Source organism: Protomyctophum parallelum, assembly GCF_964188405.1.
Source record: "Protomyctophum parallelum genome assembly, chromosome: 14".
In the NCBI taxonomy this organism is placed as follows: domain Eukaryota; kingdom Metazoa; phylum Chordata; class Actinopteri; order Myctophiformes; family Myctophidae; genus Protomyctophum; species Protomyctophum parallelum.
This window is the reverse complement of record NC_139709.1, coordinates 9,101,072-9,119,303: the sequence shown is the minus strand read 5'-3', so window position 1 is coordinate 9,119,303 and position 18,232 is coordinate 9,101,072. Positions and strand designations below refer to the sequence as shown.

At 45.9% G+C, this 18,232-nt stretch overlaps 1 protein-coding gene across 2 annotated transcripts in view; it reads right to left on the bottom strand.

The window, feature by feature from the left end:
* Nucleotides 1-292: 292 nt before the first annotated feature.
* The window catches only part of LOC310870115 (FYVE and coiled-coil domain-containing protein 1-like), a gene marked incomplete at its 5' end in the record, with an annotated part of 300,865 nt that continues 282,925 nt past the window's right edge, over nt 293-18,232 (bottom strand). Inside the window, 12 exons of one of the 2 annotated variants that reach the window (XM_083781167.1) lie at nt 293-407; nt 2,512-2,621; nt 4,885-5,095; nt 6,410-6,517; nt 7,686-7,803; nt 9,103-9,311; nt 9,701-9,841; nt 11,312-11,479; nt 12,230-12,339; nt 14,634-14,726; nt 15,045-15,181; nt 15,864-17,980. In XM_083781167.1, coding sequence (XP_083637293.1) covers nt 332-407; nt 2,512-2,621; nt 4,885-5,095; nt 6,410-6,517; nt 7,686-7,803; nt 9,103-9,311; nt 9,701-9,841; nt 11,312-11,479; nt 12,230-12,339; nt 14,634-14,726; nt 15,045-15,181; nt 15,864-17,980 — 3,598 coding nt within the window. In that variant the 3' untranslated portion in view covers nt 293-331. Of the gene's footprint in view, nt 408-2,511; nt 2,622-4,884; nt 5,096-6,409; nt 6,518-7,685; nt 7,846-9,102; nt 9,312-9,700; nt 9,842-11,311; nt 11,480-12,229; nt 12,340-14,633; nt 14,727-15,044; nt 15,182-15,863; nt 18,157-18,232 lie in introns of both variants that reach the window. The other variant, XM_083781168.1, reaches the window with a different exon arrangement.

Genomic DNA, 18,232 nt, shown 5'->3' with positions numbered 1-18,232 from the left:
ACGTCTGGAACTCTGCAAACTATCAAAGCTGCGGTCCAATTTGTGAGATGACGACGCGGTAAACATTAAAGCAGCGACAGGACAGAGCCATGAGATCCAGAATGCTACATCTTTTGTCACTATGACAGACATTATATGTTCTAACATCTAACATAAGCACTTTGCAAACAGGGACGCACGTCATAGTAGACAATACCACAAGAGACTGGAGGATAAAGATTCACACTACATGTTCCCTCTTTCTAATCCAAGAGGCATCGGACAGTCACGTCTTTCTAATCCAAGAGGCATCGGACAGTCACGTCTTTCTAATCCAAGAGGCATCGGACAGTCACGGACAGTCACTTCCGTCGTAGACCACCGGTTTCTCCACGCTCAGACGATAAAGCACTTTCTTTGAGATGAACCTGTTCAGCCGAGAAGAGGAGAAACAACGTGATTTTAGTGCTGAAATAATCTACTGAAGGGGTCTTCAATGGGGGGGGGGGGGGGGGGGGGGGTCGGAGGACCTACATTACACTTTGTCGAATTAGCGACGTGAATAAACGACCCGAAAATGCGAAATATTCCACCAGGGAATTTTGACGTGTCTATACACATCTATAGCGCGAACCGTATTTGCGATAATTATTTTTTTTCCCCCACCAATTCTTCACCCAGGCGCGTCACACACACTACCGTGACGCAGACAACGCAATTGTGTTATTTGGGGCCCATGCACAGCCGGCCAGCCACACACCATGACGTCGGTAAAATAAAAGAGCTTGGTGGCGGAGCCCGGTGGTAGCTGTTGCTAGCACACAAGTAAAGGCTCATTCATATACCATATCGGTGGTGAGGTGACCAAAATACATTTTAGTCGACTAAATCAACAGTAGATTTAGTCGACTAAAATCTTATGATATTTAGTCGACTAAAACTAGACTAACACATTCCAGGTGACTAAAATGTGACTAAAATGTGTCAAAATCAACACTTGTCTAGACCAAACTTTTTTGGTTACCTCCTGACCTAGCTGTCGCACGCCACCCAACACTATTCTAAGTCTTGTTGCATTTGGCCCGAAAATTATAACGTTTTTAATATGATTAATATAGCAAATAATCACAGAATGTCACTGCACTGAGAGACATGCAGCAGCTGTATACTCCCACAGCTGCTCTATACATCTCCTTACAACAGTGCTTTACCGGATTTTGCGTTTGTGCCAAATAGCACCATAAAACCGCCATTACCCTTTTCATGTCACGCACCCCCTAGAGGGCGTTCGCACGTCACAGGGGCTGCACGCACCACCGTTTGGTAACTCCTTTTCTAGAGGTATAGCAGTCCCCATAGAGGTATAGCAGTCCCCATAGCCGATATCCGGAGAATTCGACGGCATAGCGAAGAAATAACAAGACGCATTTTCGCTCTGTGGAAAGTTGTTGCTGATGTAGAAGCTTGCATTGACTTTCTGATGTTAATTTTTTTTTTAAGCACAGGAAAAAAATCGCCTCCAGTGAGTAAAGACCTTCAGAGTTACTACAACTACAGGTTGACGCCAAATCATTGTGTGACATGGATTTTCTGTTAACCACTTCAACCCTAGAATCTCTATTCAATTTCTGCCACAATGATTCTCTAAACATTTTTCTACGACACGGGCAGTACAGAATGAAACAAAGAGGGGAATTCAATGGGCACATTCGTACTACAATCACACAATGGGATTCATTACACACAGTATAAATATACTAGCGTGGCGAATTCAAGCGCGAGCATGTTCATAAAGGCAACAGGAGTCGCGAGTAGCGTTCAGATTCCTTCACGCTTCCCTTTAAACGATTCCTATAGGGGGTTCCAATGGACCCTTACAGGACTGTGACTCTGAGAGCGTACAGATGGAACCAAATGTGGTTCCATTTGTACGCTCTCAGGAGTGAAATTAAAACGTTTGAGAACCACTGGTATAGTAATTGTGTAGCAGATGTCAAGTCCACATGCCAAGCTCAGTGTGATTAACTCTTACTCCGCTAGCATTTATTGAAAAATTAGGATCTAATTCACACCAGCATTTTTTAAAATTTGAGCTCTTATTTTGAAAAGCCACAGTTCAAGTCTACCGGAGGTAGCTTATCCTAGGACGCTCGACGGAGCCGATCTATGCCGGTGCACTGGAGAGCTCCACATCGCCGTCTCTGTGCCGTCAAAGAAACGCTGTTTTGACCAAAATGCCATCTGGGACAAGGAATAGGAGATACAGGCGATTGAAAGAAACGGATGGAATGGATTATTATGGTGACGACGATCTAAGATGGCAATTGCCATTCATCTTCGGCAATGGCGTTAAGTGTCAGTATCGAAATTAGGCTTCAATTGACAATGATCTTCGGCAATAGCGCGAATAGGAGTTAAAACATTTAAAAATAAACGGGTCTGAAAACGAACCGGTTCCTCCGGGTCCCGACCCCCGACCCCTAGTCGTTGAGTGGACCGCGATGCGGAGCAGAGTGAACAGAACAGACTGACCTGGAGAAGGAGTTGTCGAAGACCAGTGCGTATTGTCCGGCGTTTCTGACCTTCAGCTCGCCCTGGATGGTCTCCTTGTGGGAGTTACAGCGCGTCAGGGGGATCAGGACCTGGTCACAACACACAGACATTGGGCCCTATAGTTACAGCTGGTCAACCTGGTCACAACACACAGACATTGGGCCCTAGTTACAGCTGGTCAGGGGGATCAGAACCTGGTCACAACACACAGACATTGGGCCCTAGTTACAGCTGGTCAGGGGGATCAGAACCTGGTCACAACACACAGACATTGGGCCCTATAGTTACAGCTGGTCAGTGGGACCAGGACCTGGTCACAACACACAGACATTGGGCCCTAGTTACAGCTGGTCAGTGGGATCAGAACCTGGTCACAACACACAGACATTGGGCCCTAGTTACAGCTGGTCAGGGGGATCAGAACCTGGTCACAACACACAGACATTGGGCCATTGTTAGACGGTAGACGGTCACCAGGAGAGTCCAAACTTTTTTCAAAGGGGGCCATAATAGAAAACATTAAAACACCCCAAGAGCGAAACTACATAATTTAGCTTCGGATTTAAACGAATCAATATTTAATATCAATGGTTTTTTGTCAGGTGTGTGCTGTGAACAAAAAGTGCATCTCAATCTTTTGTCAACCTTATGTCACATTACCAAATGTAACCAAGCAAGCAAGGTAAAAAAAAAAAAAAATACAAAAATACAAGGAACAAGGAACACAAATTATACTCTGGGAAATGCGAGCCGCACTTTGGACACAAACAGGACCAATTACAATGCTCTGCCACACATTGCTGTGGGCAGGATAATTTGTCATGTTTAGTTGTAAATTGATATAAAACACTTGCTTATGTTGAAACACACAACATAGGTGGTCATATTTTGTACCAGTTATGTGTGCAACAAATTATCTGTCACGCTGTGACATCACATTCAGGACGGGAACCCCTTTTGGTGTTTTAACCCATTTTGGGGCGGGAACCCCATTTGGTGTTTTAAACATTGTGTTATCTAATGGAAAAATAGCAGATCTACAAGCTCATAGCACGGCACAGAGTGCCGCGCTATGCGCTTGTAGGTCTGCTATTTTTGAAAAACCCTGTGAAAATGTGGCGCAAATCTTTGAATATATATTCTTTCATAGCGAACGTTTTTAACTCATCTTTGCTTCTGGGGGGTCCCTGGAACAACATATTTTCAAATGGGGGTCGGCGGCCATTTACATATACGGGTAATTCTGGGGGTCCTTGACATGAAAATGTTTGAGAACCTGACATAGAAACATGGGTTTTTCAGAAAACTGTCAGGATTTAGAATTATCCTCAGGTCTAAATGCGTTTTCAAAATAACAGATCTACAAGCTCAGACATAGCTACGAGCTCGTAGAAGCTCATAGCTATGAGCTCATACAGTAGCTACGAGCTTGTAGATCTGCTATTTTGAAAAAAATCTTTAAAACGGGGGGAAATCTTTGAATATATATTATTTCACAGTGAACGTTTTTAACTCAAATCTTTGCTTCTGGGGGGGGGGGGGGGGGGGACTACATATTTTCAGATGGGGGTCTGCAGCCAAATACAGATAATTCAAGGTCCTTGATGTGAAAAAGGTTGAGCACCACTGACATAGAAACATAGGTATTCCAGAAAACTGTTAGGATTTAGACGCCTTCAGGTCGAAATTAACCAAGTGACCAAGGAGTTCCTGTGCGGCTGTGCCCCTGTTTGCTCCAGAGGTATGTCTGTACTAGTGATGTTTTTGGCAGCACATTTTGGTTTTAGTTTTAGTCTCTAGCTTTCATTTAGTTTTAGTCACATTTTAGTCACCTGGAATGTTTTAGTGTTAGTCTAGTTTTAGTCGACTAAATATCATAAGATTTTAGTCGACTAAATCTACAGTTGATTTAGTCGACTAAAACATTTTTTGGTGGGCCTTGATGCCGTCGTAATGACTGATTTTACACTTGCTGAAAATAGTCGATCTACAAGCCCACAACGCGTCGCAGTGAGCTGGTAGATCGGCTATGCGGCTATTTTCAGCATGCAACCAAGTGTAAAATGACTTATACTGGAACTCTTGTCCACTAGTCCCTTCCTAACATTTTAGTCTAGTTTGTATAGGTTGACATAATTGTCAGTATATTAAAGGTGGTTGCACACTGGACGCGTTTTTCAGAAAGCCGATGGAGAAAAACGTCCTTAGTCCTTAGTAGCTTAGTTTTCATTTAGTTTCCATTTAGTTTTCCTCAGTGGAAAAGGGTAGTCGACGAACATTTTTTGTCATAGTTTTAGTCGAGGAAAACAACACTGGTCTAGTGTGTACTAGCAGTGTTTGTACGGACGGTACCTTGGCCTGCTCCAGCGGTATCTCCGTGCTCTCCCTGTACACCACGCTGAAGGAGATGCTCTTGGGGTCAGAGGTGAACACCCATGTGACCGTGGCGCCGGGGCTGGCCACGGAGATGAGGATGGTGCTGTAGCAGCTGGACTTGATGAAGAGCTCCCGGGAGTCCTCCCCGAACGCCGCGATGTCGTCTACCGTGAAGGGGATCGAGAGGCTGGAATGGAGAGCAGAAAAAAACCCAAGAAAAAACAGCATAGTGAGTTCAATTAAGGCAACTTAACCACTACGGCAGATAATAATAATAATAATAATAATAATAATAAAACTTTATTTGTATAGCACCTTTCATGACATGAAATGCAGCTCAAAGTGCTTTACAGAACAATGGAGAAAAAAAAAAGAAAAGCAAGGTAACGACATTAAAAAACAAGCAGTAATGCAGTACAGTGAGGACATGAATAACAAAAAATTAAAGATCAATTAAAAGCAATGTTGTAGAAGTGGGTCTTGAGCTGAGCTTTAAAAATGTCTACAGAGGCTGCCTGACGAAGGTACAGAGGGAGCTTGTTCCATGCCGACGGCTCGTAGAAGCAAAAAGCTGCTTCCCGTGTTTTTTGGTTGCCATTTTTTTAGGCAAAGCGAGCAGGCCAGCAGTGGAAGACCTTAGGGGGGCGGTTTGGGACATATTTAGGCAGGCAGTCATGTAGGTAGGAAGGTGCGAGACCATTGAGAGCTTTATACACAAGTAAAATAATTTTTAAATCAATCCTAAAAACAACCGGAAGCCAGTGCAGTGAAGCCAAAACTGGAGTTATATGTTCTCTCATCTTAGTTCTAGTTAAAACTCTGGCTGCTGCATTTTGGACAAGTTGTAATCTGTCAGTTGTTTTCTTAGGCAGTCCTGAAAAAAGTGCATTGCAGTAAGATGTAATTTTGATGTAATTTTGGTAGTTGTAGTTATAGGTACGTTGTTTAACACCCCGATCGCCCATGACGAAGTTCACCGTCCTTTCAATTAGTAACACCAAACACCCAGGACGACGTTTTATCAAAAAGACGGAGGTTATCGATATCAAAACCACATCGCATCGCACCACAGCCTGGGAGCGCCTTTAGCACAACATCGCAACAGCGATCATGGGACGTCATCGAAAATGTTCCCCCTCCGACGAGACTGAAAATCTAAAAAATGTTAATAACTCTTGATCTAAATCATCCCGTCCAATTCTAAGCATAGATCATGTTTTAGACGGCCCACCGCGTTCTCGTCGCTAGTCGCGGTAGATTTAATCATACCTCCCCCGTTGTTGTCGATCGACTCTAGAGTGTTTTAGCTGCTACAGCCACATCCGGGATAACATCCAGTCAGTCGTTCTTCGATTTTTCAAAAATAGCAGACCTACAAGCTCGTAGCGCGCCACTCGGTGGCACGCTATGAGCTTGTAGATCTGCTATTCTTTCAATAGCTAAGGCATAACATAATGCTAACACCAAAAAGGGGTTTGTACGTGGAGTGGATCAAACTCACGTCAGCTCTCCCGCCTTGAGCAGGCAGATCTCGGCGTCCTGACCGGCAGCACAGATCTGGTCCTCGGCCTCCTCGGAGGTGGTGTCGCCCGCGCTGGTACTCCTGTTTCTGGAGAGGGAGTGACGGAGTTAAACCAACAGGACACTGAGAGAGGAGAGAATGAATCCCTGCTGCTAAAACAAGTGAGAAACAGATGCACGTGATTTTACGATTATATTCACATGCTCCTTTCTCCCTAATGTTTTAATAAAACATTCTTCTAAATCCTCCAAGTTTTCTGAAATAAATACTTTCACGAAGAATAACTCTTCCTACTTCAGGGCCCATCCCTACTTCACAGGTGTCACCGATGATACTAATGAAGTATTGTGGTCAAACGCGACATACCAAAGCCTACACGGGTTGTGCAGTCGACACACTGTGATTGGCCAGTCTCTGTGATTGACAGCCTAAACCTAACCCTAACCTTAACCTCAGTAAAACTATACCTAAACCTAACCTTAACCTCAGTAAAACTATACCTAAACCTAACCCTAACCTTAACCTCAGTAAAACTATACCTAAACCTAACCCTAACCTTAACCTCAGTAAAACTATACCTAAACCTAACCCTAACCTTAACCTCAGTAAACTTAACTTAACATGCATTCCAAGGTGTGATTTGGGGTCAACATCTTAAAACCAAAATGTTGAATTGTGGGTTTGAGCTCACACGCCCTTTTGATGTAAATCGAAAGGGGGGGGGGGGGGGAGGGGGGGGGGCAGGTTCGAACCCGGGCTAGCCCAGAGTCAGTGTCGAAGTGTCCTTGAGCAAGGCACTGAACCCCTACTTGCTGCCGATGTGCAGGTTTGCTGCCTTGCATGGTTTCCTCCGGCATCGGTGTGTGAATGTGTGTGTGTGTGTGAATGGGTGAATGTAAGGCACAATCTATGTAAAGCTCCTTGGATAAAAGGAGCTCCATTTAACCATTTTAGGAAGAGTTATTCTGTGTGCATAGAGCCTATTGAGACCCAGTCTATATTTGTTAGTGGCGCGCACATGTCATTTACAACCTCTGTGTGGTGTGTGTGTGTGTGTGTGTGTGTGTGTGTGTGTGTGTGTGTGTGTGTGTGTGTGTGTGTGTGTGTGTGTGTGTGTGTGTGTGAGTGGTGTGTGTGTGTGTGTGTGTGTGTGTGTGTGGTGTGTGTGGTGTGTGTGTGTGTGTGTGTGTGTGTGTGTGTGTGTGTGTGTGTGTGTGTGTGCCCGAGTGAACGCACAGGTGCACAGTATACTCACAGCGGCGCTGCCCCCTGCTGTCCGTGGCTGGGAGAGCAGGCGGTGGAGAAGGAGAGGGAGTCGCTGTCGTACACGCCGCTCACTTCCTCCTCGGTGATGATGTCGAACGCCCCGTCGTCTGGCCGGGGGCCCTCGGGGTGTGCCCCTCCCCCTCCTCCCCCTCCCCCTCCTCCTCCTGGACATCGGGCCAGAAGAACGGACGTTATTTTGTTGTGTGTGCGTCAGTGTTGATTTCGTCGACTAAAACTAAGACGAAAGATTTTACGTCGACTACCTTTTTCCACTGACGAAAGCGAAATGGAAACTACATTTAAACTAAGCTATGATGACTAAAACTAAGACTAAATATAATTGACAATTTCCCTCAACAAATAAAAACTGGACTAAAATGTTAGCGAGGGACTAGTGGACAAGAGATCCAGTGTAAGTCATTTTACAATTTGTTGCATGCTGAAAATAGCAGATCTACAAGCTCACAACACAGCAGAGCATGTAGATCGGCTATTTTCAGCAATTGTAAAAAAAAAAAAACAGTCATTACGACGGCATCAAGGCCCGCCAAAATACATTGTAGTCGACTAAATCAACCATAGATTTAGTCGACTAAAATCTTATGATATTTACTCGACTAAAACTAGACTAACACTGAAACATTCCAGGTGACTAAAATGTGACTAAAACTAAATTAAAACTATTCAAGAGACTATGACTAAAACTAAGATCAAAATTTGATGCCAAAAACAACACTGGTGTGCATATGAACGAAAGGCCAGTATTGCAAAACTCCAGTGTTTGACTAAACTGTGATGTGACAAAGTTGATTTTTGATTTAGAATTATTTTGATTCTGATGTCGGTCCGGTATCAATTTGTTTTGTTGTTTTACAACATAAAAGGTCAACATAGTCTCAGTCACACATTTGCTGTATGTCACTACATCACACGTGTGCAACCCAGGGAAGGCTGTGTGTGTGTGTTTTAGAGTTTTAGAGTTTTATTAGGATCCCCATTAGCTGGTGCAAAGCAGCAGCTAATCTTTTCCTGGGGTCCACACAGAACATAAAAACATGACATTCGACATGAATGACATTACAGGACATATACAGGATATATAAATAAAATAAAATAAAATGAAATAGAAAATATTATCCTAATCATGATCAGGACACACTGCTGTGTGTGTGTGTGTGTGTGTGTGTGTGTGTGTGTGTGTGTGTGTGTGTGTGTGTGTGTGTGTGTGTGCATGTCCGTGTGCGTTCGAGCGCCCTACAGTTTTGGGTTTCAAGATGCCTCTTCAATTGTCTCTTGAAACTTGATTTAGTTTTTTCTTTTGTGATTATAGCTGGCAGTTGTGTGTGTGTGTGTGTGTGCGTGCGTGCGTGCGTGTGTAATCTTGCATGCCGCGCCCAGACGGTCACCTGCGTAGCTGAACAGGGATTTCCCCGGCTGCTGGAGCAGATGGCCGAACGGGGCGCCCGGCGAAGTGGCCGCTTCCTCCTGCGGGTGGCGCTCTACCACGGCGCTGTGCTGGCTGTAGCAGTCCCGGCAGCATCGCTCTCTGCCGCCGCCCTGGTGGGTGCTCACGGTGTTGCTGCAGCAGTAGTAGCAGAAGGGACGCCCGCACAGCCTGGACGACAAAACACACACGACGGGTTCAGAAACAAGTGATGTTTTGTCGACTCAAACTATGACGAAAGACGTTCGTCGACTACCATTTTTCACTGAGGGAAAACTAAACCACAAACTAAATGAAAACTAAGGTATGATGAATAAAACTAAGACTAACTATTATTGACAACTTCGTCAACAAATAAAAACTAAACTAAACTAAACAAAAATGTTAGGGAGGGACTAGTGGAGAAGAGAGTCATTTTAGGCGTGGTTGCATGCTGAAAATAGCCGATCTACAAGCTGAACTGGCTGTGACATTATTAGTGGCTGTCTGACCTGCAGTACTTCTGCAGCCACCAGCTGTGACAGTGTGTGTGTGTGTGTGTGTGTGTGTGGTGTATGTACCTGCAGTTGTACTTGCGCAGCCACCAGCTGAACTGGCTGTGACAGCCCAGACAGTAGTTGACGTCCCTCTCCGTCTCCTCGTCCCGTAGTTTCTGCTCAAACTCCAGAGCGTCGGTCTTCTGCCACAGTACGTCTTTCTCCCTGTGGAGGGCGCCATCGCACATTGTTAGTATAGTTTTGTCGTTTCAAAATCATGACTCACAGGAGCTGCTACTTACAAGTAAGTAGCAGCTCCTAAAGTGCATGGTATGGTACGCATTTGAAAAGGCATCCAAGCTAATGTGATTCTGTAAACCTGACATTAAAGGAGAATTCCATGCTAGAAGGCTTTCTTACCTTTCTTTGTAGTTGTTACGTCCCCACCAAAGAGGTCCAGGTGTTTTTTTGTGCAAAAGCTCCTTATTGGATATTTCCCCTACCATAAGTGCTCAATGAATTGCATTGAATTGTATGGGAATTGAAGGGGGCTATGGGGTGTTGTGCTAATTTGCTTATTTCCATCAAAATAAGTAGTAAACTGTGCCGCTTGGGATATTATTTACATTATGAAGAGAGGATATATTTAAAAAGAATAATTATTTGAGCGATGGAAAAAAGCGAATTAGCCCAACACCCCATAGCCCCATTCAATTCCCATTCAATTCAATGCAATTCATTTAGGGCTTATGGTAGGGGAAATAGCCAATAAGGAGCTTTTGCACAAAAGAACACCTGGACCTCTTTGGTGGGGACGTAACAACTACAAATAAAGGTAAGAAAGCCTTCTAGCACGGAATTCTCCTTTAATGTCTTTACCAGTGGTTCTTAAAGTGGGGTGTGGGAACCCCCATGGGGTCATCCCTGAGGGGGTCCCTGGGGTCCCTGAGGGGGTTCCAGGGGTAGTTTATACCTGATGAGTTCTATGAGTCTGTAGTTTATACCTGATGAGTTCTATGAGTCTGTAGTTTATACCTGATGAGTTCTATGAGTCTGTAGTTTATACCTGATGAGTTCTATGAGTCTGTAGTTTATACCTGATGAGTTCTATGAGTCTGTAGTCTGTAGTTTGTACCTGATGAGTTCTATGAGTCTGTAGTTTGTAGTTTGTACCTGATGAGTTCTATGAGTCTGTAGTCTGTACCCGATGAGTTCTATGAGTCTGTAGTCTGTAGTTTGTACCTGATGAGTTCTATGAGTCTGTAGTCTGTAGTTTGTACCTGATGGTTCTATGAGTCTGTAGCCTGTAGTCTGTAGTTTGTACCTGATGAGTTCTATGAGTCTGTAGTCTGTAGTTTGTACCTGATGGTTCTATGAGTCTGTAGTCTGTAGTTTGTACCTGATGAGTTCTATGAGTCTGTAGTCTGTAGTTTCTAGTCTGTAGTCTGTAGTTTCTAGACTGTAGTCTGTAGTTTCTAGTCTGTAGTCTGTAGTTTCTAGTTTGTAGTCTGTAGTTTCTAGTCTGTAGTTTCTAGTCTGTAGTCTGTAGTTTCTAGTCTGTAGTCTGTACCTGATGAGTTCTATGAGTCTGTAGTCTGTAGTTTGTACCTGATGAGTTCTATGAGTCTGTAGTCTGTAGTTTCTAGTCTGTAGTTTCTAGTCTGTAGTCTGTAGTTTCTAGTCTGTAGTCTGTACCTGATGAGTTCTATGAGTCTCTCCTCCAGGTTGATCTTGGTACGGTACAGGTCGTCCAGCTCGGCGGCTGCCTTCAGGTCCATGCTCTGTTTGTCCTGCGTGGTTCTCCGTAGACTCTCGCTCAGCTCGCGGCAGGCCATCTCTGCCACCGCCCGGCCCTCCTCAGACCTGGACACAACCAGACCATCACAACCAACCAGACCATCACAACCAGACCATCACAACCAGACCATCACAACCAGACCATCACAACCAGACCATCACAACCAGACCATCACAACCAGACCATCACAACCAGACCATCACAACCAGACCATCACAACCAGACCATCACAACCACACCATCACAACCAGACCATCACAACCAGACCATCACAACCAGACCATCACAACCAGACCATCACCCATCACAACCAGACCATCACAACCAATCAGGCCATCACAACCAGACCATCACAACCAGACCATCACCCATCACAACCAACCAGGCCATCACAACCAGGCCATCACAACCAGACCATCACCCATCACAACCAGACCATCACCCATCACAACCAACCAGGCCATCACAACCAGACCATCACAACCAGACCATCACCCATCACAACCAGACCATCACAACCAGACCATCACAACCAGACCATCACAACCAGACCATCACAACCAGACCATCACAACCAACCAGACCATCACAACCAGGCCATCACAACCAGACCATCACAACCAGGCCATCACAACCAGACCATCACAACCAGGCCATCACAACAAGACCATCACACTCCCGAGCCCAACACAGCCTTTACTGCATGTCTTCCCCCCATCTCTCTCCCGTTTCCTGTCAGCCTACACTGTCTGTCCCTTCAAAAAACCAATAAAAAAAAGGCGTAAGCCGCAAAAATAAATAAAAATAATATCCACCTGTATAAATTCCCCTTCAGCTCGTCCAGCTCCTCTTCCCTCTGCAGGATCAGCCGGTCAGTCTGGACCATGTGGGCGTCGGCCTCCTCCATCTGCTGCCCAGCCTCCATCTGCAAGCAGTGCAGCAAAACGCTGTTGCCATGTATGTCCACACATTGATATGATATGATATAATATATGATATGATATAGTACTTTATTGTCAGTTCACACTGAAATCTGTCTTGCGACCCAGCAGCCAAGTATGCAGAACACATATACACACATTTGACATAACACAAAGAACAAGACAATTCACACACATAAAGACAAGAGCAATATCCACCGCCTAGATTATACCGCGTGCGGCTACTGCAACTCCTCATTAACCCATCCAGAACGGGAACCCCTTTTGGTGTTTTAACTAAGCATTATGTTATACTTTAGCTATTGGCACAAATCTTTGAATATATATTCTTTCAGAGCGAACGTTTTTTTTTATTTCGACGTCAGGCCTAAATAGGTTAAGCCTCAAAGTCAACTGGTATTACTTGTTTCCAGAGTGTAGTTGCTTATTTGTTTTATGTAAGGGATAACGTATGGCTGAGTGGTCATTGTTTATGGATAAATCACTGACAGGCTGTGCACCGACACAAAGCGGAGGTGGTTAATCAGTCTGAAGGTTACATTATCCCGCTATTTACATGGCTACTTTAATACATAAATTAATAAATTGACCCAAAACGAGGTATTTCCTCGCTTGGTAAGGAAAGTATTCCATTAGTGTCGCGCTGGCCGGCGTCTGCCCAGCTGCAGCGCAGTGGGAAAACAAGGAAGTGAGTTGATCAAATAGAATCCATTTCCGGGTTTTACTGCATCGTCGTCTATTCCTCGCTCAAATGTTTTCAAAAACATTTTTGAGAGCAATGTTTAGCTGTTAATGTGTGTTTACATGGCTGTCATGTTGGAAACAGCAGTAAATCAGCGGGGCACAACAGGTGCTCCGAGGGTTTGATTAGGCATCGGTCTGTTATAGAGCGGAGCGGTCGTTATCCAGAAATAACACACCGCTGAATTTGGCGATTGGCCAATCCGAATCAAGCATTCAACCAAGCCGTGTAATAATATTATATATTATGTGTATTTGTCCTCTAACCCACGAAAGAAAATGTTTTGTGCCACCAGGTATCAGATTTGGGTTGATAGAATGATTAAAACATCTTCCAAATATTAAACATTTTATTTCAAGATCTTCTTTTTTTCGCAGATCTACAAGTGGTGTGAGCTTGTAGATCGGCTATTTTCAAATAGCCGATGTATATATGATATAGGTTTAATGTGGTCTCATCGCTTCTTTTGGGCTCGTTTTCCTAGATCTGGTCACTAATTTCTCTCACAAAGAAGTGTTACTTCACTGCTTGTCCAGTTTTACTTGAGCTATTGTGACAAGAGATTAGGATTAGGATCATTTATTCGCAAACTGGATTTGCATTTTTCACATAATGAGATGGATACACCGCATTGGGGGTGCAACTAGCCATTATTTTCTTTCTCAATTATTAATTTGATTATTATTATGATTGGTTAATAATCAATTATATTGATTAGTAACCAAGTAATAAATTATTATATTGATTATTAACCGAATTATCTATTATATCGATTAACCTTAATACTCAAGACATGCAACGGTGCATCTACATTTTTACTTCTTGTACATCATCGAATCAACTGTCTGAATTAAGCATTTTGTTATACACAATGGCTACACACATTGTAAGCTTATAGATCAGATGCACTTTTGAAAACCTTTATTATTGTATTAAAATTCAAATTAAAAATAAATGACAATAGATTAAATCGATTAGTTTGTCTAACTGGCGCAGCCCTAACACCGCATATCCATCACGCAAGGCTGCAGTCCACGGTGCAGTGCCGTGTCCGAGCAGCTGCAGGTAGTTAGGGGGTTTCACGCTGCAGTGACTTGCTAAAGGGCACAGGGGGCAGCGTTGGCCAACCTGCCACCCACACACACACACACACACACACACACACACACTGTAAAACCTTCCTTGAAAATACATCATGCACAGTAAACGCTGAGACTAACCACCATGACAACAGTTTGCATTGTGACGGCGTGGCACAGCTTTTCTTAACCCATTCTGACCCGAGATCAGATTCTAAAAATGTCTTCTACATCCTGACAGTTTTCTGAAAAAGCTTATGTTTCTATGTCAGTCGTTCTTCGATTCTTCAAAAAATAGCAGACCTACAAGCTCGTAGCGCGCCACTCGGTGGCGCGCTATGAGCTTGTAGATCTGATATTTTTCAATAGCTAAAGCATAGCATAATGCTAACACCAAAAGGGGTTCCCGCCCCAAAATGGGTTAATGAAACATCTGGAAAAGAGGTTGTCCACTCACCTCCAGCTGGTGTACCTTGCTCTCCAGAACGACCTCCCTCTCCTGCTTAGCCGCCAGCTGTGACCTCACTTCCTGTAGCTCCTGGTCTAGTTCCTGAAGAAGAAGAAAAAAAAAACCGAGACATATTTATTGCCGGCTTTGACAATGTTATCTAATGAATGACAATGAATGGACAATGCTGAATTAACCCATTTTGGGGGCGGGAACCCCTTTTGGTGTTAGCATTGTGTTATGCTTTAGCTATTGAAAAATAGCAGATCTACAAGCTTGTAGGTCTGCTATTTTTTTTTAAATCGAAGAACGACTGACATAGAAACATAGCTTTTTCAGAAAACTGTCAGGATGTAGAAGAATTTTTTTTAGAATCTGATCTCAGGTGAAAATGGGTTAAAGTGAAGGTAAATGACTGACGTTGTGGTGGTTGCGGTGGCTCATGGCCTGGCTGCTGAGCTGGAAGCGCAGCGCCTGGATCTCCTCCTGACTCCTGTCCTGCACAGCCCTGGCCTCCCGCTGGGCCTTGTCCAGGTCGGCCTGGAGCACATGCATGGCTGCCAACGGACCAACAGGGATATTACAGTTCACATGCATGGCTGCCAACGGACCAACAGGGATATTACCGTTCAAACTACAACTCATTTAAAGAAATATATTATATATACATTTCCGTTGAACTGAACTGAATATAAACTAGAAAAGTAAAAGTAAAATGATAACTGTATTGTGTGTGTTTACAAAACTAAACTAACTCAAATGATAAGACAAAATGCCCCGTCAATGTATTTATAAACTTAATCTGTAACTGAATAAAAAAAAAAAAAAAAAACTAAACACTAAAAAATATATATACTATATATATTAACCCATTCTGTACGGGAACCCGTTTTGGTGTTGGCATCATGTTATGCTTTAGCTATTTAAAAATAGCAGATCTACAAGCTCGTAGCGCGCCACCGAGTGGCGCACTACGAGCTTGTAGGTCTGCTATTTTTGAAAAATCGAAGAGCGACTGACATAGAAGACGTTTTTAGAATCTGATCTCAGGTCAGAATGAAAAACTGTCAGGATGTAGAAGACATTTTTAGAATCTGATCTCAGGTCAGAATGTGATAATAGCAAACCTGCTCTAAAAACTAAACTAACCGAATCAGATTTGTTTTGTCGTTTGTTGGTCAAAAAGAACTAAAGAACAAAAATGATAATGAAAAAGTCCCAAACTTTGTAAATTGTAACCTTGCAGCAGACCCTGCTGGTCGTGGCACTGCTGCTGCAGCTCCTGGTTGTCCCGCTGCAGCTGCTCCATGCTGGAGCTCAGCCTCTCGGCCTCATGGGCCGCCTCGTCCTCCAGCTCCTGGAGCTTGGAGGAGAGGCCCTCCCAGCGCAGGCGGGCCTCCTCGTTCTCGGCGGTCAGCATGCAGAGGTGCACGCCCAGCTCGGCCGTCTCCGTGTTGGCCCTGTGCAGGGCCTCGCGGGACTCGCCGTTCTCCAGGCACACGGCCTCGTGGCGGAGCTTCAGGTCGCGGAGCTCCTCGCGCGAGGCCGTCACCTCCGCGGCCAGGCCCGTGCGAGCCCGCGCCTCGCAGTCGCGGTCGCGGCTCAGCGACTCCTCGCGCTCCCTGGACTGGAGGATCTCGTCCACGTGCCGGCGGTTCAGCTCCTCCACCTGCGCCTTGAGCTGCTCCGTCAGGAGACGGAGGTCGTCCCGGGAGGCCTCCGACACCTCCTGCATGGCCTGGGCCTTCATCCGCTCCTCGGCCCCGCCCAGCAGCTGAGCTCGGAGCTGCACCACCTCCTCCTGGAGCCTCCGTACCTCCCTGACGTTGAGCTCCAGGTGGGCCTCGGTGACCACCAGCCTGGTGTTGGCCTCTTTGGCGCTTTGGTGACCGCCGTCGTGGAGCTTCTGCATCTTCTCGGTGCTCTCCGCGGCTCCCTTTTCGTTCTCCACCTCACTCGTGCTGCTCTCCTGCTCCTCTGCCCTAGCAGCCCGCTGCAGGAGCTCACATTCACGGGTCTGGTCCCTGAGCTCAGCCTCCGTTCCATGGAGCTTGTCCTGGAGCTCCACTTGGCCTCGTTGGGAGATGGCCAGGTACTTGTCCAGCTCAGAGGCTTTGGCCGTGGCTGCGCCGAGTTCCTCCCGAGTCGTGGACAGCTGCTTCTTTAAGGAGAGCTGTGCCTCCAGAAGGTCCCTGTTGTCACGCTCGAGCCTTTTGAGCCGAGCGTCGCAGGTTTCACTCTGGACGAGAGATTTCTGGACCGTCTCCTCCAAACGCAGGTTTTCTTCCAGGAGCTTCCACTCCCTGTCTTCAACGCTCATACCGGCAGCGTCCACCCGGCCCTTCAGGTGCTTCTCAGACGCTCTCAGGAAAGCAAGCTGGTCCATCATGGCTGCCCTGCTCTCAGCCATCTCCCTGGTCGTCTCCTCGCTCCTCTTCACTGTCTGGAGTAATTTGCCGTTTAGCTCCATGAGAGTGGTGCATTGGGATTTGTAGTCTTCAAGGTTTTTGGTATGATTACAATTACAGGAATGGACTTCATTCCCAGGGACAGCTACACACAGACTCTGTTTCTTCTCCATCTGCTCCTCGAGATGTCTAACTCTCTCAGAGCGGATTAATAGCTCTCTCTCGCAGTTTTCCAGATGCTCCGTCAACTCGTGGACCTGGCTCTCCAGCAGTTCATTTTGGCTGCCGCTGGTAAAAAACCTTCGTTCTACGTCCTCCCGTTCCTCCTGCAGTCTTTTCCTCAGTTCCTCGGCCTGCCGTTCTCTGCTCTCCAGTGAACCTTGCAGGTTTTGAAGCTGAGCTCTCAGGTTCCCCGTCTCCTTGTCCTTCAGAGTAAGAGCCCCTTGGATTCGACCGACGGCGCCCTGGAGCTCCTCCAGTCGCTGCAGCGCCCCCTGCTGCTCCTCCCGGGCGATGGCTTTCACGTCGGCCAGTTGCTCTTCGCTCCTCCTCGCCACGTCCTCGCGGATCTTGAGCTCCTGGGAAAGACGCTCGGCGTGCCTCGCCCTGTCCTCGGCTTCTCTCCTAACCTCCAGCCTCTCCTCCTCGGTCGCCTTGAGCTTGTCCAAGAGCTCCTGGATCTTCCAGGCCGAGTCGAAGTAGCTGGCCGTTTGCTGGCCCTTTTCGCTGAGTGCCCCGTCCAGCTTGGAGAAGAGCTCCATGTTTTTGTTCTCCGCCGCGGTCAGTCGAGCTTGGAGCTCGCAGTTGATCGCTTCCCTGTTAGCTTGAAGGTGATTCGCCCTCTCCTGGTGGCCAGCTTCAGGGACAGACGACGGAGTCTGGTCCGGAGAGGCCCTTTGGGCAGCCAGAAGCTGCTCTTCGAGGTCTTTGACCACGCCTTTCAGCTCCACGGACTCTTTGCCGAGTTCCCGCACGCGCACCAGAAGCTCCTGCTGCCGGAGCTCCGACTGGTCGAGCTCGATGCGAAGGTCTTCTGCGATGCTGCAAGGGGAGGGTTCCCCCAGTTCCCCCAGGTCCCCCAGGAGACTGTGACCCAAGTCTGGAATGGGGAGGAACTCTTGTGCCTGGTGAAAAGAAAACCATGGAATGAAGCACTTCTAGTCATACTTCTAAATCATACACACACATACTATATACTGA